The 25041-nt window shown below is 48.9% G+C and overlaps 11 protein-coding genes across 11 annotated transcripts; 7 read left to right on the top strand and 4 right to left on the bottom strand.

Annotated features, from left to right (window-relative positions):
• Window positions 1–24: 24 nt before the first annotated feature.
• Window positions 25–1422, top strand: PV06_01602 (uncharacterized protein; the record flags this gene model as incomplete). The annotated part of the gene is made up of 1 exon (XM_016402215.1): window positions 25–1422. One exon carries the CDS (start codon window positions 25–27, stop codon window positions 1420–1422), a length of 1398 nt encoding a protein of 465 aa, XP_016266112.1.
• Window positions 1423–1607: 185 nt separating this feature from the next.
• On the bottom strand, window positions 1608–4673 carry PV06_01603 (uncharacterized protein; the record flags this gene model as incomplete). Its single annotated transcript, XM_016402216.1, has 1 exon — window positions 1608–4673. One exon carries the CDS (start codon window positions 4671–4673, stop codon window positions 1608–1610), a length of 3066 nt encoding a protein of 1021 aa, XP_016266113.1.
• A 725-nt stretch (window positions 4674–5398) lies between these two features.
• PV06_01604 (uncharacterized protein) lies at window positions 5399–6532 on the top strand. Its single transcript, XM_016402217.1, has 2 exons — window positions 5399–5733; window positions 5795–6532. The coding sequence occupies exons 1-2, from the start codon at window positions 5487–5489 to the stop codon at window positions 6403–6405; spliced, it is 858 nt and encodes a 285-aa protein (XP_016266114.1). The 5' UTR covers window positions 5399–5486; the 3' UTR covers window positions 6406–6532.
• A 198-nt stretch (window positions 6533–6730) lies between these two features.
• On the bottom strand, window positions 6731–7324 carry PV06_01605 (uncharacterized protein; the record flags this gene model as incomplete). Its single annotated transcript, XM_016402218.1, has 1 exon — window positions 6731–7324. The coding sequence occupies one exon, from the start codon at window positions 7322–7324 to the stop codon at window positions 6731–6733; it is 594 nt and encodes a 197-aa protein (XP_016266115.1).
• A 1109-nt stretch (window positions 7325–8433) lies between these two features.
• On the top strand, window positions 8434–11189 carry PV06_01606 (serine/threonine-protein phosphatase 2B catalytic subunit). Its single transcript, XM_016402219.1, has 5 exons — window positions 8434–9096; window positions 9151–9482; window positions 9533–9790; window positions 9838–10736; window positions 10790–11189. The coding sequence occupies exons 1-5, from the start codon at window positions 8979–8981 to the stop codon at window positions 10827–10829; spliced, it is 1647 nt and encodes a 548-aa protein (XP_016266116.1). The 5' UTR covers window positions 8434–8978; the 3' UTR covers window positions 10830–11189.
• Window positions 11190–11778: 589 nt separating this feature from the next.
• Window positions 11779–15822, top strand: PV06_01607 (uncharacterized protein; the record flags this gene model as incomplete). The annotated part of the gene is made up of 3 exons (XM_016402220.1): window positions 11779–12194; window positions 12265–12391; window positions 12443–15822. The coding sequence occupies 3 exons, from the start codon at window positions 11779–11781 to the stop codon at window positions 15812–15814; spliced, it is 3915 nt and encodes a 1304-aa protein (XP_016266117.1). The 3' UTR covers window positions 15815–15822.
• A 1343-nt stretch (window positions 15823–17165) lies between these two features.
• On the top strand, window positions 17166–18650 carry PV06_01608 (uncharacterized protein; the record flags this gene model as incomplete). Its single annotated transcript, XM_016402221.1, has 1 exon — window positions 17166–18650. The coding sequence occupies one exon, from the start codon at window positions 17166–17168 to the stop codon at window positions 18648–18650; it is 1485 nt and encodes a 494-aa protein (XP_016266118.1).
• A 556-nt stretch (window positions 18651–19206) lies between these two features.
• PV06_01609 (uncharacterized protein) lies at window positions 19207–20772 on the bottom strand (the record flags this gene model as incomplete). The annotated part of the gene is made up of 1 exon (XM_016402222.1): window positions 19207–20772. One exon carries the CDS (start codon window positions 20770–20772, stop codon window positions 19207–19209), a length of 1566 nt encoding a protein of 521 aa, XP_016266119.1.
• A 56-nt stretch (window positions 20773–20828) lies between these two features.
• Window positions 20829–21748, top strand: PV06_01610 (uncharacterized protein; the record flags this gene model as incomplete). Its single annotated transcript, XM_016402223.1, has 2 exons — window positions 20829–20846; window positions 20899–21748. The coding sequence occupies 2 exons, from the start codon at window positions 20829–20831 to the stop codon at window positions 21709–21711; spliced, it is 831 nt and encodes a 276-aa protein (XP_016266120.1). The 3' UTR covers window positions 21712–21748.
• Window positions 21560–22939, bottom strand: PV06_01611 (ribosomal protein L1). Its single transcript, XM_016402224.1, has 3 exons — window positions 22621–22939; window positions 22007–22571; window positions 21560–21956 (listed from the first exon to the last, which is right to left on the bottom strand). The coding sequence occupies exons 1-3, from the start codon at window positions 22875–22877 to the stop codon at window positions 21858–21860; spliced, it is 921 nt and encodes a 306-aa protein (XP_016266121.1). The 5' UTR covers window positions 22878–22939; the 3' UTR covers window positions 21560–21857.
• A 238-nt stretch (window positions 22940–23177) lies between these two features.
• PV06_01612 (glutamate-tRNA ligase) lies at window positions 23178–24812 on the top strand (the record flags this gene model as incomplete). The annotated part of the gene is made up of 1 exon (XM_016402225.1): window positions 23178–24812. One exon carries the CDS (start codon window positions 23178–23180, stop codon window positions 24810–24812), a length of 1635 nt encoding a protein of 544 aa, XP_016266122.1.
• Between the last annotated feature and the right edge of the window lie 229 nt (window positions 24813–25041).

Consider the following 25041-nt stretch of genomic DNA (forward strand, 5'->3'; position numbering starts at 1 on the left):
CACGACCTTTGTAACTGATTCGACATGGATTGTGGTGAGCTTGTCTCTTCATCGGGGCCACGACACGCCCGCCACTGGACAAAAAGTACGGTTGTATCCTTGACCACCGGGACGGGTCATGAAGTCTTTGAATCTTTGGTCATCCCTCACATCGAAAGGGCAAGAAACGAGGTGATCCTGGCGACCTGTTTCTGGGCGCCTTCGACCACTCGAGACTCCGTCCGGGACGCACTGGTCGCCCTCTCGAACCAGGCGGTAATGGAAAATCGAACAAAGATCACGGTCAGGATATGTTTTTCATCCTCGTCTCTGGCTCGAAACATGTTGTTGCCCACACCGAAGGGGGGAGAAATATACGGCCCTACCAAATGGAAGCAGAAGCTGGGTTTGCCTGACCCTGAAGAACTACCGGGTCTAGATCTGGTGGTGACGCGAAAATTCTTTTGGCCTTTTGGGATCATACATTCCAAGTACGTCGTTGTCGACAGGAAACTCGCAATTTTCCCGTCCTGCAACGTGTCTTGGGAACCATGGTTCGAGGTCGGTGTCGCGACGAGGGGGCGTGTTGTCGATGAATTGATGGCATTTCATCAATCCTTCTGGTCGTCGACTTCCTCCACAGGACCTCCGACGTCGATATCAGGCTCGACCTCAGGATCATCATCATCATCATCATCAACGACAACGCCTATCGGACAAGGCCATGACGGACCAGGTGATCATGAACATGACGGTGACGGTGATGACCATAATGAGAGTATCGACTCGGCGGCACGGACCATACTCCTGCCGTCACCTCATCGATCAACCTTGATACCGTTCTGGTGCCGACCGAGTTCCCTTCTATCGAGGAAATGTTCTTGCATCCCCATACCGAGCTCCGCCACCGCCGCATCCTCCTCCTGTTCGAAAACGCCCCTGCTCCAGACCACTCACCACCTGTTATCTACCGCCCGATCCAGCATCACCATACTGACACCGAACCTGACCGAACCTGCCGTCCTGGGACTCCTCAGTGATGCCCTCCACCGTGGAGTTCGTGTACTTGTGTGGACGAACCGTAGATTGATGACGACCGAACAAATCGTGACGGCCGGTACCACCACACCTACTTGTGTCCGGAGGTTGAAAAAAATGTCACACGGAAGCCGGGGGGAATTGATGGTACATTACTTTGATGATCATCAGCGCGAGGCTACAACTACGACACCGTCGAGTGGTGACCGGCGTGACAATCACTCGACAACTCCCGTCAAACTTCACGCCAAAGTCACAATCGTTGACGACTCCAAATTGTTATTGGGAAGTTGTAACATGGACGCAGCTAGTTGGAGGACTAGTCAAGAGTTGGGAGTTCTCATCCAAAGTAAAACGGTCATTGAACGATTCAACAAGGAATGGAACAAGTATGGTGGAATTTGATTTCGATACACTCTCTGTTCCGATACCAGGCACAACAAGGATGTTCGCTACAGATACGGAACAAATATCACTTCGTCCCTTGTATCACTAGACAAGTAATTGTAAACTAGACTCAACAAATTAACCACCTCTACCTTTATCGAATTGAAAATGTCCTAACATACCAACAACAACAGACTTTCAATCTACAATCGCAATGGTCTATTACCAACCCTCAACCCCAATCCCAAGCCCAACCCTTGACTTGATACGTCAGATGATTCTTTCTGAGATGTCGGTGTATATGCACGACCTCTTGATGAGCTTCCACTTCTGACACCGTTGATATCACTCTCAACCCCTTCTCGAATATGACGGGTACGGGCATTTCTAGTATCCCATCGTCCACTACTCACAGCCCTTTCCAAATTCCTCACAAGCGGCGAAGGATAACTACCACGCACGTCTCCCGCACTCGCATCTACAGTCTCCAAATGATCGTGGGAATCCATTTCCCCATAGACACGTCTACTTCCATGTCCACGTCCATGCCACTTTGGTAGTCCACTGTCCATCGACGGCGGAGGCGCGCGTGACCGAGTCGTCGAAAATTGTCGTTTTGTTTCTGTTTGGACTTCCCATAATGATTCTGGACCTTCAAATTTACGTGGACCGAGGAGTGGCGGTGGCGAATTCTGCACGTCATAACGGCGGTATTGGAAATGCTGCTTATTGCAATCTCTTGCCTCGTTGTTCGGCCGTGGTCGCAGAGGAGCATGTTGAGGAAATGGTCGCAGCCCTAAATGTGTGCCACCACCGACAAGTGTGGACGTCGGTGTATCTTCTGGATTTGAGTCGCCGGCCCAATCTATGTCACCGCCACCTACGCTGTCGTCTTCCCAGATCGAACCTGCGCCCGTGGACATGTTTGATGGAGAATTCGAGGGTTGTCGAGAACGAGCCGAGGTGGTCGACACTGGTGGTGCAGATTCGTGTGTCGATTTCGTCCCAGGCATCGTCTTTTCAAGGATGGGTGATATTGTCAGCATGCTAGATGCACAGCTTGACCTACATAATCCGGAATGCATATGTTGACCGACGCCGTCCTTGTGACATGGCCGAGATCTGAAACTGGTGTAGCTATCAAGTCTATTCTCCGAATTCAAACTTCGCATGAGCATGACCGATCTGCGGAGATCGAGCTCCCCGGATTTGAGATGTTCTTTGCTTGTATAAATGTGTCCAGTCGGGGTCTTGTGCTGCAATGGACTCTCACCTTGTGAGAGCTCAAGATTCCCTATCCCTGCTGTACAATGGCCACGTGGACCTTTGACCAGTGACTTGCGTGGATACAATGCTGAGCTCTTCAGAGCTGGAGATGGCAGAATAGGCGAGTCAAACGGCTGAGGTAGATTGTGTTCGGACGGAGGCGTGCTATTGAGGCGGATGTCATGCCGCGCACTGGGCGAAAGCGGCATTTGCGGCGGTGATGGGTGTTTGACCGAGTAGTCACTCGGGATATTACCGAATATGTCGGAATCAGGGCGTGGCATATCCAATGTCATGATGGCTGGAGACTGTATGTATTGTTTTCGTGGCGCTCGGACGAGGGTCGGCGTTAGAATCGGCAGATTATGAAATGGTGATTGTATGGGGACAGATCTCGGTGAAGAGTCAAACATGAATGCCTCTTCGTCCATCTTGATTGTCGGCCGTGATTGAAAACCTGAAACGGAATGATGAAGTTGCCGTTCTGCTCGAAGGGGCTGGTCTTCCAGCACTTCTGGCAGGTTGTTGATCCGTTTCGATTTGGGAGTCGGAACTGGAAGATTAGTAATTCGGACGCAGTGTTGGCGTTTGTGTCCCTTCTTGGGGCTCTCCAGAGGTGAGAAAGACTCCCGGGCCTTTGCAAATTCACCTCGCAAATCCCATTGCAAAGGATTTGCTGTCGCGACCGAAGCCGGCCTCCTCAATTCACTGATGGTATCCTCTCTTTCATTGTTCGATACGAGTGAGTCACTTGCCGCACGCCATTGCGTGGCTCTGGAAGGTTCAATCATGCAGCGCCTAGCGCTCCATCCCGCGCGTGTTTTAAGCACTTTGAGCTTCACAGGACTATCCCAGTGGCTCGCATCAATAGTCTTGAAGGAGTCTTCCCGAATGATGACGGCCGGAACAGATCGGGAAACAGGATTCTCTTCACTGTTGTGAGGACTTGTATCAATCATGTCAAAGCTTGCATGAATTGAATGAAGACTTGGCTTGACAGCCCGCAGTGTATCAACTGTAGCTCGTCCTGGTTTAGATTGGAGTCGCGGCGCTGGGCTCTTGGATCTGGGGTCAAGTCCGAAGTCGCAACCGGGAAGGCGTTGGTGTTCACCATCACAGAATATGTGCCTCTCGGGTTCAAAGCTGGTGGCGGATTCGGTGTCATCATGCGAATATTCGTATCTTGGACCTTGAAGTAGCTCGCGGTTGTGGGCAACGCTGGTTACTTTCGCAGACCTCGTATGCTCTGTGGGCGATGAAGGATTACTGCTATTGACTACCCTGATGAGTGGGTGAGGTCCAGAATGACCTGAAGCAGTATTTCGCCCACCCATCCTCATTAGCATGCTGGCGCGTGCAGCCATTGAAAGAACTTCGGTCGGAGCAGCATCAGGTCGGCCCTTCGAACCGGTCAGAGGCCATTGAATAGAGAGCTGTCTTTCTGGTTTTCGAATGACATTGAATGAACAAGCTTCATCTGCAATTTCTGTCACGAGAGGAGGGGAGTGTTCTGAATCCGTAAGCTCGATGATAGCCGAGAGGGGCGAGTTCTGTGCCGTTTCGCATGGCATGACTTTTTGTATGCACTTCTGTCTCCGTGTTTTGGGTATAACCAGTGAATGCCCTATGAACGACCGTTTGATGCCTCTCTTATCGTTCCGGACCAGAAGCATTCTATCAGGATCATGCAACGCTCGCGATCTTGCCTGGTCATCCCCTTCGTCCTCAGTCGTGAGATCTCTACTGCTGCCAATGGATACGATACCATACGGCATCTGTACGAGGCTGAGATTCTTGTCAGGTAGAGTAACATCAGAATAATTTTTATCATTTGCGTTGAGATTCGGTCGATGATATGCTGTGAGATGCCTTGCAAGATGATGACTGCCAAGAAGGTTGCGATGTCGTCGACGTTCAACCCGAACGGCCAACAAGACGCCGGCGATGGTGCAGACTGCGGCTGCTGCAACCGCCACAACGATGATCAGCCATACGGGCCACATTGTCGACCTCTCTCAACAGTAAAGTTTGCGAATTGTATCATGTTGAAAGTCGGTGAGGCTTTCATTGTGAGCTTTCAACGAGTTTCGCGTGTCCTGGCTCTGGAATGTGGGAGATTGGGTTAACAGACGGTCGGGCAAAACAAGCACGCTCGGATGGAATGTGGTCCAGAAGCCGCCTCCAAACTCACACAGCATACTCGAACCGATTTGCAATTATCGGTGCGAATGCTCGTCCCTTGGTACCCATAAGGCTACGGGGACGTGCTCACCTCGACTCAGATTTTCAAGAGGGTGATCTGCAAATGCGACCTTATCGCTGGGCCGTGTGGGCCATTTTCGTCACTGGAGACGGCCAACACAGAGAATGGCGTCAATATATGGATACGCTGATACACACACATGTGGCCGGATTCAACAAGTTGTCAATTGTATGAATTGCGATGCTTTTGTTGCGAATTTCCTTCGGCAATATATGAAGCTTTGGGGAAGAAGGAATCATCACTTTCGTGTAGGTGAATATTGACCACCACATACATCGACATCCGTAGTTCAGTCAGCGAAAGAAGAAGTCGGCCGGTGGTCACCGCCAGACTGATTAATCCATAAATCAAATAATCTTTTTGCAGGACTCCATCTGCCTGACGGCAACACTTTGCCTTGACGGGAATGGAGCAGGCCAGCGTACGTGGATGTGAAATCTCATCAAATATATATAGACAGTTGTACTATAATTCTCTGTGAATTTTCTCTTCGACATTTGTCATCTCCTGTTCTCTCACATTAAACCATCGTCAATTCTTACCCCTAGCCACCATGGACGACGCACTCAATGGCGGTAATTTCAAACACTACAACACCGAGGCTCCCAAGTCGAAATTGGTCATGCCTTTGTTCTCGTTGAAGGGCAAAACGGCAATCATCTCTGGTGCCGGTGCCGGTATCGGTCTTTCAGTCGCTCGGGGATATGCCGAAGCTGGCGCAAATGTCGCAATCTGGTATCACAGCAATAAGAAAGCACCTGAACGTGCCGCGGATATCGAGAAGGAGTTTGGTGTCAAGTGTATGTATACGATAGAGACCAATATCACAGAATCGATTGAGAATGACTAACACATCCTCAGGCAAAGCATATCAGGTTGACGTACGGGATGCAAAGGCTGTTGATGAGGCCATTGTTTCTCAAGTGAAGGAATTCAACAACAGATTAGATATCTTCGTGGCTAACGCTGGTATTCCATGGACCCAAGGAGACATGATCGGGGGCGAACTTGATCACTACCAGAACGTCGTCAAGATCGATATTGACGGCGTCTTCTATTGCGCCCGAACAGCCGGCCGCATCTGGCGAGAACAGAAGAAGAACAAGCTGGAGAACTTCAACTATGGCAAATTCATTGCGACGGCGAGTATGAGCGGCCACATTGTCAATTTCCCTCAACTTCAAAGTGCATATAACGGCGCAAAGGCAGCGGTCCGGCACCTGTGCAGTTCTCTTGCTGTTGAATGGGTTCAATTTGCCCGTGCGAACAGTATCAGTCCTGGGTATATTGCCACAGAGATCAGCAACTTCGTGCCTCCCGAGACCAAGAACATCTGGAGAGACAAGATCCCCATGGGTCGTGAAGGGGAGCCTATTGAGTTGGTCGGTGCGTATCTGTATCTTGCGAGTGATGCAAGCTCGTACACCACAGGAACCGATATTTTGGTTGATGGAGGATACTGCGCTCCTTAGACGAGATCGACGAGATCGACGAGATATTGCAATTGGATCCCGATTTTCCGTATCACCATGTGCACCGTAGTGTTACCAAAACCTTTCAATGAGAGTGTGTGGGAGCCAGATCCGAAGTTTGATGAACATATGTTTGGCACTCACCGACCGACCCCCTCTTAACGGCTGTAGCTGCTGATGTGGGCCGGACATGCAACTTCAGGCGAAAGTAATTCGAATACGGTTGTTGAATTGAGGAAGGTCGTTAAGTGTGAGACGCGCTGTAACGTGAGATATTGTGTTTTGAGGAGTTGCTGCTTGAGGACGGTGCCGAGTGCATCGTCTCCTAATCAGTGGTGATCCGTGGATTCGAGGCCCGTCTCCGTGCTATCCCACTCTCTCGAACCTCTCCAAGTTCAACAATACTAAGTCGAACCTCACGAGGTCTGATACGTTGTTGAATTTGATCTGTATGAGGATCACATGACTGGATGGGTGGAATATCGTGAACCTCCTTCTTCCAACGTCCCTGGCAACGTTGACCTTCCATGTCTGGTTCGAATGCCTGTCTTTCTGGATTCAAGATAGATTTGCAGCATGAACAACTCTTGAACTTGAGAGCCTCCACATAGCGATACCCAAGAAAAGCGGTGACAATGGCGAAGGCCAAAACAAAGACCACGAGGAAAATTGTTGAGTGCCAGGTCTTGAAGGGCTCGTCGAGAAAGGGAATCGGCTGAGTTGTTACATTTTGGCAGCTTAACCTTCCTTTGAAGAAGCATGGCCTAGAGAAGTTCATTTTCGAGGGTGAATCAGACATCAACGCCAAATTCGGAGTCGTAGAAACGAGGGGAAGAGGTTTGTAGGCCAAATCGGCGACGATGAACGTGAGGGCTCTCAAGCACCATTCAGAGTGGTGAGTGACAAGTGAGGTGTACATCAGTGGTGAGGTGAAGTTGAGGCACAAAAGGTGCACGCAGGTGCGCACTTTCCTTCACTTCACTTCACTTCACATTCAGGCCGCCAAATGCTCGATCCAATTCTTCTCCTTCTCTGCTGGGTGACATGGTAGGAGCAGAAATAGAATTTGCAGGATGTGCATCCAACAGCCCTTGGTCGTTCTCTTGTTTGGACTGGGCTTTGGTAGGTTCGAGTATTTTTTCGGTACGATCTAACCACCCAGGAGCAACTCTTCGCTTTTCTGCAAGGTCCCGGTCTTTGATGTTTTGTTCCCAGTCTCTTATGGCTTTCTCTGCTGCATCGGCACTTTTTTGAAGATGGGCTTGGAGGGCTTTGCATGAGTTGGCGATGTCTTCTGGGTGTGCAGAGTGTCCAGATGACGATACGACATACTTGGGCTTCCCTTCACCATTTTCCGCTATGATGGAAGAGGGCAAAGAGGTAGGAACAGAGCGATATGTATATGGCAGTGTGACAGCAGTCGGGAGGGACAGGAAAGGCGAGACGGTCAATGGGACCTGGGCCAGCAATGGATGAGGCTCTGGTTGCAGCAGTCAGCTTCAGAACTCCCTTGTCAAATATGGTCATGCAGGGCATACTCGTTGTGTCAAACATGGCCCTAGATTGCAACAAGCACCATCAGAATAAAACACAGAAGCGCCCAATCTCGGAATGTCGCAGAAGGAGGGATACAAGCAGGTGTTGATAGGACTGGGGAATTAATTACGAGGAGATGCAATGCACATGCCTCGGCGTCGGCGAGAGACGAACTAGAGTCTTACTGGTTGGTTTGCTTGGGCGGCACCTACAGTACGGAGTAGAACCTCACAAAGTATCAGGATGGACTGAGGTACTTGTAGAGGTAGATACCTGAGATACATGAGGGTTTGCTAAATTGCGCATGGAATGTACGGAGGACGAATGCTCGTGTTTGCTGTACTATTACTCCGTACTCCGTATATAAATCACATACACATACGGAGTAGAGACACATACTCGTAATACCTCGTACGGATACACCGTACTGTATATTTCGCCTACTGTGCGAAGGCCCCCCCCTCTTTTCTCTTGTATTATCTCACCAGGTCAGATCTTTTGGAGCATGAAAGACCAAAGTTCTTCTTCTCGCCCCTCTTGTCAAGCTCATTATTAGCCTCAGGAGTCTTTCGGTGTCCAGAATTAAAACGCCTTCAGCCCTGAAGAAAGCACTATTCCATTTTCAATCAATTGCTTCTCCTTCCACCTGCGCTACCATCATCGACTCCTACAGTACAACATCAGCCCCCAATAATAAATTCTATTGCTCACTCCTCCATATCTCAATCTTTCAGCTCCTACTTCTACACCATCCAGATTTATCATTCCCTCCGATTCCTACCTTCGCAACCCGGTGCGCAGGCTGCCCTCTCTGTGTCGCTGTTTGCCTCTCGCCGTGCGTGCCACCTTGACGTCCGTCACGACTTTCCTCCCACGACTCTACGTTTGACACGCCTCTCTGTCTCTGTGCGGACTTTGCTATCCTTGGATCTTAGCTCTATTAATTGCTCCTGGTGTGGGCCTCCAATTGCGCTGTCCTTGACGGTCGCAGCGTCTCAAGACAAAACCTTGCGCTCGAAGCGCAGCCAATTCTCATAATGGATGGGCCGTTGGCGAAGGCGGTGGTGGACAAGAAGCCAGTCCCAGAGATTGATTTCACCTTGCATATCATGGAAGATGGCTCACAGGTGAGCACTCAAGAGAGAGTCTGCAAGGGTGAGAACCAATCGACTATTGTCTCGTGCTCCTCATGCTGATACCCGGAGGCAGATGTCCAAGCCCCCGCCATGCAAGTTCCTACCAACGAACAATTCTGGTCGCCTACCGATTCATCGAAACCCAATCTCGCTTTTCTCAAACAACATTTCTATCGCGAAGGACGTTTGACGGAAGAGCAAGCACTATGGATCATCAGTGAAGGCGCCAAAGTACTGAAGGCCGAACCCAACTTGTTGGAGATGGACGCCCCTATCACCGTCTGTGGGGATGTCCACGGCCAGTATTTCGACCTGATGAAGTTGTTCGAGGTTGGAGGGGATCCATCTGAAACCCGTTATCTGTTTTTGGGCGACTACGTTGATCGAGGCTACTTCAGTATCGAGGTGAGTTCCCTTCAGGTCCTGAGTATACGTATAGAAACTGACTTTTTCAGTGTGTTCTCTATCTGTGGGCGCTGAAGATTTGGTATCCCGATACTCTGTGGCTGCTGCGCGGCAATCATGAGTGTCGACATCTCACAGACTACTTCACATTCAAGCTCGAGTGCAAACACAAATACTCAGAGAAGATCTACGATGCCTGCATGGACTCTTTCTGCGCCCTGCCATTGGCTGCGGTTATGAACAAGCAGTTTCTGTGTATCCATGGTGGCCTCAGCCCGGAGTTACATACCTTGGATGACATCAAAAGGGCAGGTGATTCCACATCGGATGGAATGACAAATGCTGACCTTTCTAGATTGACCGCTTTCGAGAACCTCCTACACACGGTCTCATGTGCGACATTCTGTGGGCTGATCCTCTAGAGGAATTTGGACAAGAAAAGACCGGGGAATACTACGTTCACAACCATGTTCGAGGCTGCTCGTACTTCTTCTCATACCCCGCCGCGTGCAATTTCCTGGAAAAGAACAATCTGCTTTCCATCATCAGAGCCCACGAAGCTCAAGACGCTGGCTATCGCATGTATCGCAAGACCCGGACCACAGGCTTCCCTAGCGTCATGACCATTTTCAGCGCGCCCAATTATCTCGACGTGTATAACAATAAGGCTGCGGTGCTCAAGTATGAGAACAACGTAATGAACATTCGACAGTTCAACTGCACCCCTCATCCATATTGGCTCCCCAATTTCATGGACGTCTTTACCTGGTCACTACCTTTCGTGGGCGAGAAAATCACCGACATGCTCATCGCTATCCTCAACACCTGCTCCAAGGAAGAACTCGAAGAAGACACGCCGAGCGCAAGCATTACCGCTGAAACACCTCCACTCAGTGAAGCCGAATCTATCGAAGCGAAACGCCGTGCCATCAAAAACAAGATTTTAGCTATTGGTAGACTTTCCCGAGTTTTCCAGGTGCTGAGAGAAGAATCGGAGCGTGTTACTGAGTTGAAGACGCAATCTGGAGGTCGTCTACCGGCCGGCACCCTGATGCTCGGCGCGGAAGGCATAAAACAGGCCATCCACAATTTTGAAGATGCCCGAAAAGTAGACATTCAAAACGAACGCCTCCCCCCATCACCCGAGGAGATTGAGAAGCGAAGTGCAGAGGACAGGAGGGTTGCGCTCGAAAGAGCCGCTACCGAAGCCGAAAATGATGCCCAACTGCAGGGCGTAGCACGACGAATCAGTTTGTAAGTCTAAACATGACCATGTATCTCGAAGTACCGATGCTGACAACAAGCAGTGGCTCAGGTAATCCACGTGGCCATCGCAGGAAGGAATAGACTGTTGCCTGGTCCTCGGCGGTCTCTTTGACGCATGTGGACAAATCATCCTATTGGAACGACAGTACTAGTCACCGGCTTCATCACAAAGGGACAGGGACGACTTGCTGTGACAGACCGAGTGGTCAGCAGCTATTGATGACGCTGGTCTGATATGCATGACAGAGGAAACAAAAGTGGATCGAAGGTCGTCATGAAGCTCTAGACTATACAGCTGCTTGGCAGACATTGCTTGTTCAATGTTTGGCATAATCATGAGGTTAGGCAGATTTGCATTGTCGAGGCCACCTCTAACCATCTAGTTGCACCCACCAAGGAAGGGACCAACGTCGTAAGCAGAGAATATAAACACGAGGAAACCGTCTTCTTCTGAGTTTCCTACACATTCAACTTTCTTTCAGTGTCCACGATTTGTAACCCGTATTGAGGTGACTTTAGATAATGACTCTGCTATGATGGTAAAATCACTTTACGCGCTCTACTACTGCGTACTGTTGCCGCCCAAGACAACGCGACCAGTTCTTCGCTTACTGAGACCTTCGGGGGTGATAGTGATAGAAAAAGGGTTACCAGGGAAATGGCCAAAGCGGCAATGGAAAGGACCGACCCGCGTCCAGCATTAATTATCGCCAATTGGTCGCGTTCATCAACGACTCACTTCTTGTCTCCCTTCACTCTCACTTGTGCCTGAGGCAAACATCTCTCCACTCTCCCATCCTCACTGTCCGATATCATAGACAATTGAACTTATAGGATTTTCTCTTCTACCTCAGAGGTGTCTGGGTGTCATACTGATGCGGGTGGGGCATCACCGGCTTCCACACACCAACGGACCCCCGGCGTCTGGGTGAAACTACCGAGAACAACCTTCCACTTCAATCGCTTCCAAAGGCAGCCGATACACCACATGTCGACTCGACAAGTGCCATAGTCCGCCAAACGATCCGACATGACAACAACCCCTGCACATCTTGGTGCAAAGGTGGACTGGGCTGTTGATCATCTCAATGCCCGCTGGGATCTTAGGCTGCCAAAACTGCATGGCGCACAAGCTCGAAATGCTGGTGGTAATGATCGACTGGCGTTCCAATGTTTCTCCAGGATTAGGATGCTCACATTTCGTTCTGTTCCCATCGAAAAAATCATTGAAGAATTTGATGTGGAGGCTCGCCAAATCCATTCGCAATGGGTGTACAAACCTTCGCAGGAGAAGGGCACTCTTGCCACTCTTCCTGTCACCAAAAGTTTTATTGAGCGAGAGAAGTGTGCGCTGCAACTGAAAAAACTCTCTGCTTCAGAACGAAATCAGCTTTCTCAAGCACTGTTTAAAGTTCTTGATGAGTACTGTAAGCTTGCTCAATTGTCGTGAGTCGATGTCCCCGGAAAGACTATCGGACACTACTTACAACACTGCGCCATCAACACCTTCCAAGAGACATCTGACTCGGACCCAGAGCACCCCTATCACTCCTAGGAGAGCTGGTGCGCATGAGGGTCTGGAACCAAGACTAAAGTCTCCAGGAACAGCCTCCGTGAAACGGTCGATTCTTTCTCCTGATAGTGTAAGTGTAGCCCTGAAGCATCCAAGGTCTGTCTTTGTAACTCTTGAACAGAAAAGTAAGCGTCAGCAAACACTGAAACAACTTAATTATTTCAGACCACCTCCCTTCTACACAAAATCGGAGCCCCTATCACCATCGCACACCAGGTCACATCCAGAAATTACTAGCTTTGACACCATTGCAACATCCAGAACCTCATCTGTTTTCGATCACGTCGAGGGCTACAGCGATATATCTCATCAAACCTCGGTCTTGGAAGGGTTTGAAACTTCTCCCAAGGCAGAACAGTCACAAGATCTCCTGCCGACTCAAGAATTGGACGAATTAATGGAAGATGACGACTTCCGAAGGTCTTTCCATGAAAGCTCCTTCTTATCCAATGATTCAGATGCAGCCTTGAGCAATACTTTTCCCGAAAAGCGCCAATTACCTTCGAGTCTTCCATTCTGGCTGTCCTGGGAGAGTGATCGTCTTGCAGGCAAGACAGGAGATATTCCTATCGATTTCTACGAAACCATTCGGAAACGATGCAAGACCGATGTTCCCACTTTTGATGCGTATTGGGAAGCTGCGAGGGAGTATTTTCGGCAGAAACAGATATCACTACCACCCAAATCGGACATTCCTCTTCGGATGGCTTCTGAGAACAAATACAGCGATTTACACTCGACAAAGGCGGTATATCTCACCGCAAACCTTGTCTGGAACAAAGACCTTGCCGATGGCTGGTTCAAGCTTGAAACGCAGGAAATGCGTCTTGAACAATCTTGTAGATTTTACAGAAAGTTTGGGGCAGACCGATTTCTGGTACTGTTTACCCCTGAGTTCTCTCCAACCAACTACCCAGAAGCCCTCAAATCTCGAGCCAACGACCGAGATCTTCTGCGTAAGCGAATCACAAACTTCTTGACTGGTAACAGCCATTTCATCGCAGGGAGATACTGGCGTGTTTTTTACGTGGAGCCCGATAAGAAGAAGCGGCGAAAGGATCAGTCATCACGTCTCAAATTCTTCTTGTTTGCAGAAACAGGGTACGATATCATAGCTCCTCCGTCACCCGTTGATCTATATGCAGATTCACTTGACATCGATGGCCACCATCAAGAGATCGAACTGAAACTTCTGGCTGACTGGCATATGCAATTTGAGGCCAACGCACAATCGACTGATCTGAAGTTGTTTTCCAGATGCGGTCTCGGGCTCTCGAAAACAACGCCAACAGAAACTCTCAATCGAAATGAGTTTATTGTCCGACATGACTCACCATCTAGCCCAGTCATGAACGACGGTTGTGCATTAATCTCTTTTGAATTGGCACAGGCAATTTGGAAGAAGTTAGGTGGTCAGGGCGACATGCCGTGTGCTTTCCAAGGCAGAATCTCTGGTGCCAAAGGGCTGTGGATAGTGGATTTTCAAAATCGGCACTCTGAAAAAAGTGAACGAGGGTACTGGATCGAAGTATCCGATTCGCAATTGAAGATCAAGCCACATCCCAGACACCGAAAATGTGATGATGTGTGTCTCCGAACATTTGAAGTCCTGAACTGGGCCGGCGAATGCAAACCTGGGCACCTCAATTTACAATTGATTACTGTTCTCGAGGATGGTGGTGTGCCTCGTGCAGCGTTCGAAGATGCACTCATGGCCGATACTCAATCTTTTTCGGAATCTCTCAAGGCAGCCATCAAAGACGAGAGGGACGGAAGGCCATTACTAGTGTGGATGCAGACGAATGGACTCTTGGGCCCAATCGAGAAGAAAAATGTTCTAGGTTCATTCCCTTCAGACCGTCGGCAACAGCTAAGGCTTCTGCTTGAGTCCTCATTCAGTCCTTCAGAGTCTACCAAGGTCAAAGACTGTGTGAAAACAATACTGATGCACTACATGACCAATTACGTTGAGAGGCTGTGGATCACTCAAATCTCATCAACGACTGTCTTCTGTGTGCCAGATCCCACTGGCAAATTAAAGCATGATGAAGTTTGTCTCAACTTCTCCAAGGCGGTCAAAGATCCACGGAGCGGTATGAGTGAGCTGGTGCTCAACGACATTGAAGTGCTTGTGGCAAGAAATCCTGCATACCTTGCTTCCGATGTTCAGAAACGCAAAGCTGTTTACATACATGAGCTACGACACTACAGGAATGTCATTATATTCCCTACGACTGGCACTCGGCCATTGGCATCCATGCTGTCCGGAGGAGATTATGATGGTGATACTTGTTGGGTGTGCTGGGACCCTGCGATCGTGGAGCCTTTCAAAAACTCCGAATTGCCTACTATGCCCAGCCCAGAGTCGTGTGGCATGAGACAGGAGTCGAGACCGCTTGGTGAGATTTTCACCAAAGACCGGCCCTTTCAAGAGGCATTGAACGATTTCTTTCAAGCTTGTGTCGAATTCAATGCACGTCCAAGTCTCATGGGTAGCTGTTCAACAGAGCATGAAAAGCTGATATACTCCATCAGCCAACAGGGGAGCGCAAGAAAATTATCACACCCAGGTGCTGTCATGCTTGCAACATTGGCTGGTTACCTAGTTGACAGCAACAAGCAGGGTTGGAGCCTGAATGAGAGTGCTTGGTTCTCATTCCGTGCCGAAGCGAACGGCGGCAGAAAACTACACAGACCAGCCTTCAAGACAAGCAGTCCTCCGCAACGGCAACAGGGAACTTTTGCAAATATCATGGACTTTCTCAAATTTGAAGTGGCGGAACGAGAGAAGGACAACACATTGGCTGGTTTCCAGAAACTCAATTCGGAAGCTGGTGTCTATGACGGTGTTCTGAGTGCCACTTGGAAAGACTTGTGGAAGAAGGCACTCGACGAGAAGAAGGCGTCCGAAAAGAGATCTCGCCAGAGCTCGCGAGGCAGCAAGTCCAGTTCTCAGCCAAGGAGTCTCATCGCTGAAGCAGACCATGAACACGGTCATGGTACCTATCTGATCTGTGACGACCTGATACAACGCATTGAGGAGATCCAAAAGCGATGGCGAGAAGTGGCATCGCCTGAGGAGTTATCGGATTCAGCCAAGTACACCTATGCCATTCGTCAAATCTATGAGCCTTTTCTGGCCATTGAACCGAAGAAGATTGACCACCCCATACGCCGTCGTTTCGAAGAAGAAACGACTTTGCAATTTTCTTACTGGTCACTTTTGCGAGCATCTTGTTTGCACTATCACATCTGCCGAAGAGGCATATTTCCTGAATGGGTGTGGAGCATTGCAGGAAGAGAATTGTGCCATCTCAAAGCCATCAGTTACGAAGGCCCTGTGCGTCTGGTACCAGAAAACATACTTGACATGATGAAAGTCAGTTCGAAGTTGGCCAAAGCACTGGAGGATCGACAAACAATGGATGCTGACGCCGATGCCGAGGAGATGGATGCAGAAGATATGATTGACGTTGACATGATGGAAGAGTGATATTTGGGAAATGTTGGATTTTTTTTTCTTGTGTGTGATTAATGATACCCCCTGTTCAACTATGGATACTGATCAGCCAAACCATTTTTTTGGATCATACGGCGGGCGCACGGAGTAAGAGATGAAAAGGATTTTAGGTACTCGTACAAAGGAAAATGGCATTCCATGGATGAAACGAGAGAGAGCTGGAGAAATACCAGAGTCAATGCGCTGAGTTGCCCCCCTTTCCAACCCTGCCTCTCTCTTATCCCTCTCTCCCTTTTGGTGGTTTGGAGTTCGATTATTCGTATCCAACCTCCTCCTCCTTCATCTCCCTTGCCTCAACAGCCATCGCGCATTCTTCCAGATGGCTTGTCTCGCGCCCACACTCTCTCGCGTGTGAAAAAAAATGTTCAAGGTGTTTTAAGCAGCATTCAGCGAACCGCGTCGTTTCGTGTCATGTCGCGTTTGAATAAAGAGGGAAGATTTTGTCCCGTCCATGGTTCATACTGATCGTCTTCCCTTCTCGAGTTCCTCATTTTCTTTTGGGTTTCCAGCATGACTGAGTCTAACCAAAACACCATGAAGCAAACTACAATGTACAGAGTGGTCACCAGGATTTTGGTGCTTTGTCTGTCATACAGCGTCCTCTTGATTTGCGGATTTTTACTCCTAAAAGGAACCATCTGCGCCACCATCGCCCTGGGTGTATACGTATCTGTTGGACTTGTGAGCCTTTTTCACTCTTCTTCACATCTGGTCCGTCCGGTTCGAGGCAACCCTCACTAACCTTTGTGCTCCACCAAGTCGATCCTCACCATCCTCGTGACCAAACTACGATTGTTCTTGATCTATCGACAAAGGCCACAAAACCTGCAAACGATATCACCATCTCTGGCCCTGCCACAACTGGACTCTGCCTGTGCCGCGACGGTACAATGTCTGATGCTGTTTTGGTTGCTTTTGGCGGGATGCGGTCTCCTCCCCGTGGCCCTGCGAGCTCCCATTTGCCTCTCGAGACCACTACAACAATGGGGTGGAAACGACAATAATGTCCTTGTCGAAATGAGTTGGAAATACGGCATGACTTGCAAACTGCATCGAAGTGTAGTTGCATTGTCAATCCTGATAGCGTGAGTACACACTCTCTTTTTCGTGTTTATATCCAGGTCTGGATCGAAAGAAGACTTTCATCGTCCGAGTCGAGAAACATTTTTCTAAAATCATCTCTGTCGAATGTAGGATCTCAATGTGTGCCCTCTCCTTTTTCGACGAGGTCGATGGACAACAAAAGAATCGAACCTTGACATTCTTCTTTTGCTGTTGTCGAAGGACGATACCTCGAGAGCAGAGAAAAAGGATCGGCACTTCAATGTCAAGTATCGAATTCGACAAGGACAGCAGGTTGTTCATGGTACCCGAGGTTGTTGGACCTCGTCATCGACTACCTTCGGACCCTCGATTCGAACGTGAACAATGGTTACAAAGGAGAAACAGTTTATCTTCCCAGAGGGCCATTCATCCTCATCGAAGTCATCATTACTATTATGACAACCACCATCCCCGGCCAAGGTACATGGTTTACAGCAGTTATACCACGGCACCTAGCACTCGGTATTCCAGCACTTTGAGGTCCGTTTCCGAAGGACATTGTCTTGACCTCGGCGTTGGTGATTACAATTCACCAGAATCAGTCACGTCTTCACAATCTTCATCGTCGACGTCTTCGGGCTCACTAGCTACCATTCGCTCAGGTCGGTTTCAACCAACAACGAGACACCGGTCGAGTAGCAGTGGTAGTCCTGAAAAGGTTGGAAATGGAAAAGTCCATGGACAAGACAATGGAGGAGTTGTCGGTGATGGTGCAGGATCTGTCCCAGAACCTCATGTACTGCCTGTGGTCCAACGTCCACCACCAACTTGGTCTCCTGCATTACAGCATGCTCCACTCAGCTCGGATCCGACCATTCAAGCATTGAGTACAGGATCTAGATGGCCTCTTCTTCATCAAAAGTCATCACCACCTACATTGTCATCACTCCAGCAGCGACAGCAGCAGTCATCCGACTCTACTCCTGGTTTGGCGACGACAAATTCTCCTGGTCAAGGTCAAAAAGGGGAAATTGTTGTTGTTACAAAGGCAACAAAATCAAAGGGTCAAGAAGAAAGTTGTTCAGGAACTACAGTAGTTGGTGGTTCTCTTGTGGAAAAACAAAGACCTTCGACAGCAACAACACTACCACAATCTGTGCCTATACCTACTACGTCCCCCCCTCCTCTTCCTGTTGCACCAATGACAGCCAACACGACCAAAATTGGTTCCATGTTCGTCCCGAGAGTTCCCTCAGTTGCACCACCACCACCAACACCGTCACCTTCTTTACCTACACGTTCACCGGGTCATCATTATATTTTCCCGTCACCTTCGTCATCCACAAAGAAGGGAGATCGTACTTGTACAAACACACGTACAAGTTCTGCTACATCTACATCGTCAACGACAACAGTTTCAACGAACAAGAACAACAAAAGTCTACGTCGTCCTTCACCCCTGAGGTCAGTACATCACAATAGACAAGGGCAATACTACCAGCCTCAATCTCAACCTCAACCTCAACCTCAACCTCAACCTCAACCTCGACAATCATACCAGAGGCACTTCACCAGTAATGGCAATTTCGGTGTCGTCGGTGGAAATAGGTATACGAGTGGTCAAGGTCAAGTCCACGAACGATACAGATGTGGATCTAGATCTGGAGTTTCGAATCATCATCCTATAAGCAGTGTCAGTACCTACTCCGCTAGTTCTTATGGGACCACCGAGACAAGAGCATCATCATCTCAAAGTATCAGCTAAATGGCCAAATATTGGATGGTTGGAGAGGTGATGTTGTCGGTGTTGATGTTGACTGGAGAAACAGCAGAAATGAAAGATGAAAATGGAAGCACGACACGATGAGACTAGATAGAGATGATGATACAAAACCCATGAGAGATAGATTTCGTCCTACCTATTCTTATTGAACAAAAGTCGAACCATGATCCAAATGCACCCGAGACGACCACCTGGGTAAATCGAAAAAAACAAACAATCAAAGAAAATGAGAGCCATTGCTATCACACACACACATTGTTAGACACAAGGTAAACGTGATATACAATCCCTTGATCCATAACATCATTAAACATGGAGTACACAATACATGGCAACGGAAGTAGCAATGGCAGGAAATGGAACGCTTTTATTTTCATCTTCACTCTTCATTTTTGCTATCAAGCCCAGTTTCATTCTCATCTCACATTTCTCATTAATAAGCTCACAACACTCGCCAATGCAAACAAGGAAAACACAGCAGACCCCAGGGGTATCGATTGACGCCTTTGGCGCCAGGCCCAACGCCGACCACATCACCTCACTCGTCGTCCTTGGACTTGACGACGTCCACCTTCCCCTTACCAACTTCGGACCAGTTGGTGCTGAGAGCCGTGCCCTGGCTCTCGAGGAAGGACTTTTGCATGGCACGACGAGTGTCCGGGTCGGCGCCGGCGTAGAGCTTCTTGAAGAAGCCATCGACGGCGTCTCCGTCATAGTCGGAGTCGACGTCCGCCTCTTCTTCATCATCGCCACTGGCTGACCCAGTGGTCTTCTCCTTCTTCTTGCCCTTGGACTGCGCATGGAGGTCGTCCGCAAGCTTGTCCCAGTTTTTCGGACCGGTACGAGAGGAGGTTGGGTAGGATGGCGCGGTTTGAGCAACAGGAGGTGGTTGGATGGCTGCTGTGGTAGAGGCTGAGAGTGATGAAGTATCTTGACCAGAAGAACGCAAGGCAATTCCACTTCCTTCAAGGTTGTGCCACTTCTGACCGGCCTGCGCCTTGCGAAGGGTCAATTCTACCTTGGTAGACATGACGTTGGAGGTACTCTGAGTTGGGTCGATGAGTGCAAATAGCGGGTCAAGGGTGAAATTGAACGTTGAATTTGGATTCGAAGGGTGGGGAAAGGAGATGGAAACAGAATCAGCATTGATCTCGATATCTGCTGCATCCTTGGAGACACCTTTCGCATAGAGAGTCAATGTGACGTTTTGGTTGTTTTGATACCACTCATGTCGGATCTTGGGGATTGTTGCGGCGGTGGCACTCGAAGATTGAGAGTCAGTGGTGTTCTTGACATCAGTTGATGCTTCTGTAGAAGATGTAGCAGTTTTGGTTTGTTGTGAAGTGCTGAGTGCAGCAACATCTTCTGGAAAGACATAATTTCCCTCGGAATCCAACTGAGCCTTGAATTTTCCAACCATTTCTGACTGGGGTGGAAGGCCAGAGGGAAATTCTGGGTATTCTCTGATTGTGACGGTCTGGTCTGGGTTGGATTTGATTTTGGTATTACATTTGGCTGCCCACATGTCGACTTGCATCTTGCCTGGTTTTCTGTCTTTTGGAATGAATGACTTCAATTTCTCAACAAGGAACGCGGCATCAGCATAACGACCAAGACTGTAGAGTGTGACCATTCTTCTGAACTGAGCAGCCTGGATCTTCTCTCTGACGGCACGGCTTTTGGCAGAAATCAGAGCGAGCTCTGCATCTTTCAAGGCGAGGTCATTGCGGGGTGGTTTGAGGCGGGCAAACGCAGTCGATCGCTGAGTGAGGTAGTCTGGCGACAGGGGATGCTCAATAAGGGCTTGGGTGTAGGCAGACAAAGCACCACGGAAATCTCCATTCTCCAAAGCCTTAGAGGCACGAGCAGCGGCTTCCATTTCGACTTTGTTATCAGTGGGAGGAGTGTTGATGTAGGTGTTGATTGTTGAGATAATGTTCACAGCACTTTCACTTTCAGATGCATTTGAGGTTTCGACTGCCGAAGATGTGCCGGTATCTCCGACTAAAGCCGGTTCAGCCTCATCGTTCTGTAAAGTGGCTTCCTCATTGTTACCGTCAAGAAACAGCAACCACCAGAACACACGACTAAGAACATTCCCCATGGCTGTGATTGTGTCGTGAAAGTTGTGATGTGAGAGGATGAAAAGAAAAGAACACAATGAGTAGTAGATTTTATGTGCGCTCACCACCTTGGACTGGGACTTGCGTCGATGCTAACACTTTCCTAGTTTGGCGGGTCAGACTCTGGCTCTGATGTTGACGATGATGCGCCTCTGCCATTTCCAAAACCTCTAGATCGCTCAGCCTTCCTTACGCCAGACTTTGATGCGGCCACATTCCTTTCGGGCTTGTCCAATCGCTTTCAGACACTAGAAGACCTACAGACCGAACTTCGCGAGTTGAGCCAGACACTGAACAAAGAGCTGGTAGATTTGGTGAATGACAACTACCAGGACTTTCTCTCTTTGGGGTCTACACTATCCGGCGGTGAAGAAAGGATAGAAGATATCAGACTAGGTCTGCTTGGGTTTCAACGCGAGGTCAAGGCAATCAGAGATAAAGTCGACACGAGAAGAAACGAGGTGGCGGATTTACTGAAGCAGAAGAAGGCTCTCAAGCAAGATACAGGGATCGCAAGGTCCTTTTTGGAGATTGCAGAACGGTTGGAGCAGCTGGAAGAGAAACTGAATATCACCAGCATCAGGTCCGCAAATACAACGGAGAGCAATGGCCACGGGAATGCCAATGATGCATGGAGCGAAGGCTGGACAGAGAGCATGAATTATGACAGTGACGACGATTATGAATCCGATGACAAAAGCATCCCACCACGGTTAAGAAGACGAGTGGAAGAGTTTCTGATATTAAAACATCTTATCAGTCGATTCAGCCCACATCACCCCTTCATATTGGCACAAGATTCACGGACACGGAAAATCCAAGAGATTTTGTTGTCAGATCTCGAGGCTGCGATCAAACAAGAACCCCAAGTCAAATTCAAGCAGCAAATGTTGCAACTTCGAGGGGCTGTAGAGGGCTGAAGAAGAGCTTGTACAAACAATGATGCTATATCCTGGGGGGTTTACGAAGTTGATCGATATGAAGAACCGAACAGAACTCCCCATTTTCCGAGCGCCGTTCGTCTACGAATACATTCTGTACATGTGCTGATAAAAACTTGACGACATTATGCAACAGCCAATTCCTGCGGTGTAGGGGCCCCCGGAGATGCTCTATAAAATTCGCCATTCAGCGAGAAACCTGGCGTGTTGGTGGAGCTGAGAACCTAATGGCAGTTAGTAAGAGGCAGCAAACCAGTCAGTCAACTCGACCTACCACTTCGGAGACCTCCTTGACGATCTGGTCACTCAAAGCATTAGCATCCTTCCTAACAGCACTGACATATGCTTTCACATTGTCTCTGAGCTGTTCTGGCGTGAAACTGAGTCTGCCCACTGCCATGCGAACAACACCAGTTCTTTCTCTGTACATGCTACCGCCCAGCATGTTTCTGACAGCCGGGCCTGGCTTGTCCACCACTGTACCCAATTTTGCACTCGGCATCAAGCCTCGAGGACCCAAAATCCGGGGCAAGCCCTCCTTGGCCAGCTTCGGAAGAGAGGATGTCACAGCTATGCATCGGTCGAAGTCGATCTTTCCTTCCTTCACACGTTGGAATATTTCCTCCTCGCCCACAAAGGCTGCACCTGCATCTCTGGCCTGTTTCGCCGCTGGTGAGTCGGGAGGACAGATGACTGCCACTTTGATATCTTGTTTGACTGCATGAGGCAATTTGATCTGGTTACGAATAATTGGACCGTCTTTTTTCGTTCTTAACTTGATGTGAATATCGTATTTCGACACGTCCGGATCACGAGTAACTTCCATTGCTTTGATGTAGCTGAAACCTATGAGCTTCTGGCCAAAACGTATGTAAATTTCTCTCTTACCGCATGGCTTCACAAAGGGTGAATTGCTGCATGTCCTTCAAGTCATACTGCCTGAATGTCTGATGCCTCTTCTTTCTCTTCTTTGCTTTTGCTGCTGCCGCCTTGTCCTTGCTCGATCGAGGCGCAAACAGAATAGGAACTGATGAAAAGGATCGGGTCGCGGTTTTCGGGAGAGAAGTGAACGACGAGAGAAAGGACGAAGTTGTGGAGCAGCATAGTCGCTTAGTCGCAGCTGCGAGACCACGAGATGCCTCCATCTCTATATATGAACGTGGGAATGAAGGATACCAATTCCTTTCCACCAGACATTAAATCCAAAAGTCCGCAACTTTAGGAGCTCGAAATCGCGAGGCTGAGCTTGGCGGTTTTGCAAGATTTGACAAGAATGGCAAGGCTGACATAAGTCTATGGCCGATCATTTCCCCACGTACTGTAAATGTAAAGGCTTTCCCCCTCCAATGTGCGCAGAAGTTTCGAGGTTTGAATAAAGTGAATCCTTGATCTTCTTCTCCCTCACTCCACGATTCCCAGCATCTTCTATACCAAACACAGTCAACATGGCTGCCAACAATGCCCCCAAGGGCAAAAAAGCCCCAAAAATAAAGCAGATGGAACTGCCCAACGCCGCTGCTGGTGTAGTAACAAGATTTCCCCCAGAGCCTTCAGGTTACCTACACATTGGCCACTCGAAAGCCGCTCTCCTCAATGACTACTTTGCACACATCCAGTACAACGGAAAATTGATCTTGCGATTTGACGATACGAATACCGAAAAAGAGAATGCTGAATATCAAGATGCAATTCGAGAGGACGTTGCCTTGCTCGGAATCAAGCCTGACACAATCTCCTACACGAGCGATTACTTTGACCACATTGACGAGCAATGTGTGAAAATCATAAAGGCCGGCAAGGCATATGCAGATGATACTCCGGGCGACGTGATCAGTGCAATGAGACTGGCACGTGAGCCCAGTGCAAGAAGAGACGAGAGCATTGAGGACAACCTTGCAAGATACGAGGAGATGAAGAAGGGCACTGAGGAAGGGCGGAAATGGTGCATCCGAGCCAAGATTTCACATGCCAACGACAATGCCTCTCTACGGGATCCTGTCATCTACCGATGTCCCAAGAATCAAACTCCGCACCACCGAACTGGTGAAAAGTACAAGGCTTATCCTACGTATCAATTCGCTTGTCCTGTCGTCGACTCTCTTGAAGGAGTCACTCATGCCTTGAGAACGACTGAATACAACGATCAAGATGCTCAGTACAAATGGATCCTGAAGGCCCTGGAGTTGAGACCAGTCTACATCTGGACTTTCTCCAAGATTCAGTTCGTCCGCACTCTGATGTCGAAGCGAAAGCTGACAAAGCTTGTCAATGCTGGCGTCGTATCTGGTTGGGATGACCCTCGTTTCCCCACCGTCAGAGGTATCAGACGACGTGGCATGACTGTCGAAGGTCTTCGAGATTTCATGGTCAGTCAGGGGCCCAGCAAGAACGTCGTCAACATGGATTGGCACACTATCTGGACTATGAACAAGAAAGTCATCGATCTCAAAGCCGGCCGATATACTGCAATCGATAAGGACTCGGTAGTCTGCAAAGTCAAGGGTCTTCAAGAGGAGCCTTACTCCGAGGCCAAGCCAAGGCACGCCAAATATGATCTTGGTGAGAAGAAAGTCTGGTACAGCCAGAATGTCATTCTCGAGCAGGAAGATGCCAGAACTTTCGCTGAAGGCGAGGAGATTACGCTCATGAACTGGGGTAATGCATATGTTCGCAACATCCAGTATGCGAAAACAGGGGACAAAGCTGATATCACGGACGGCGTTAACGCTCTTGGGAATGTTGCTTCTATGGAACTTGAGCTACATCTCGACGGTGATTTCAAGGCCACGAAGAAGAAGGTCACCTGGTTGTCCAAGGATCAAGAGCTGTGTCCCGTCGAGCTAGTCGATTTTGATCACTTGTTGGCAAAGGACAAGCTGACCGAAGAAGAGGAGGAGCACTGGGAGGACTTTTTGACGCCAAAGAGCGAGTTCAAATCCTATGCCGAAGCTGATTGCAACGTATGGGATATTAAGGTGGACGACTTCATTCAGTTCGACCGAAAAGGATACTTCAGATGTGACAAGGCTGCGACGAAGGATTCGCCTGGTGTTTTCTTCAAGATTCCAACAGGAAAATAGAAAGTGAACTGGCAAATCGAGATATTGGACCATGAATGATTGGCGTGTCAGGAAAAAGTTGAAAGAATTCTGCATTTTGAAGTTGATATTGAGGCAACAGGTCTCCGAGGCATGATCATGGTTACGAAAGGCCAGTGATAGATAGTCGGAAAGAAAGGATCAAGAGAATTCAGAACAATGGCATCTCGACTGTCTCCAACACCAATGAAGATGCATTACGGACAACCCC

Source organism: Exophiala oligosperma, assembly GCF_000835515.1.
Source record: "Exophiala oligosperma strain CBS 72588 unplaced genomic scaffold supercont1.2, whole genome shotgun sequence".
NCBI classification, from domain to species: domain Eukaryota; kingdom Fungi; phylum Ascomycota; class Eurotiomycetes; order Chaetothyriales; family Herpotrichiellaceae; genus Exophiala; species Exophiala oligosperma.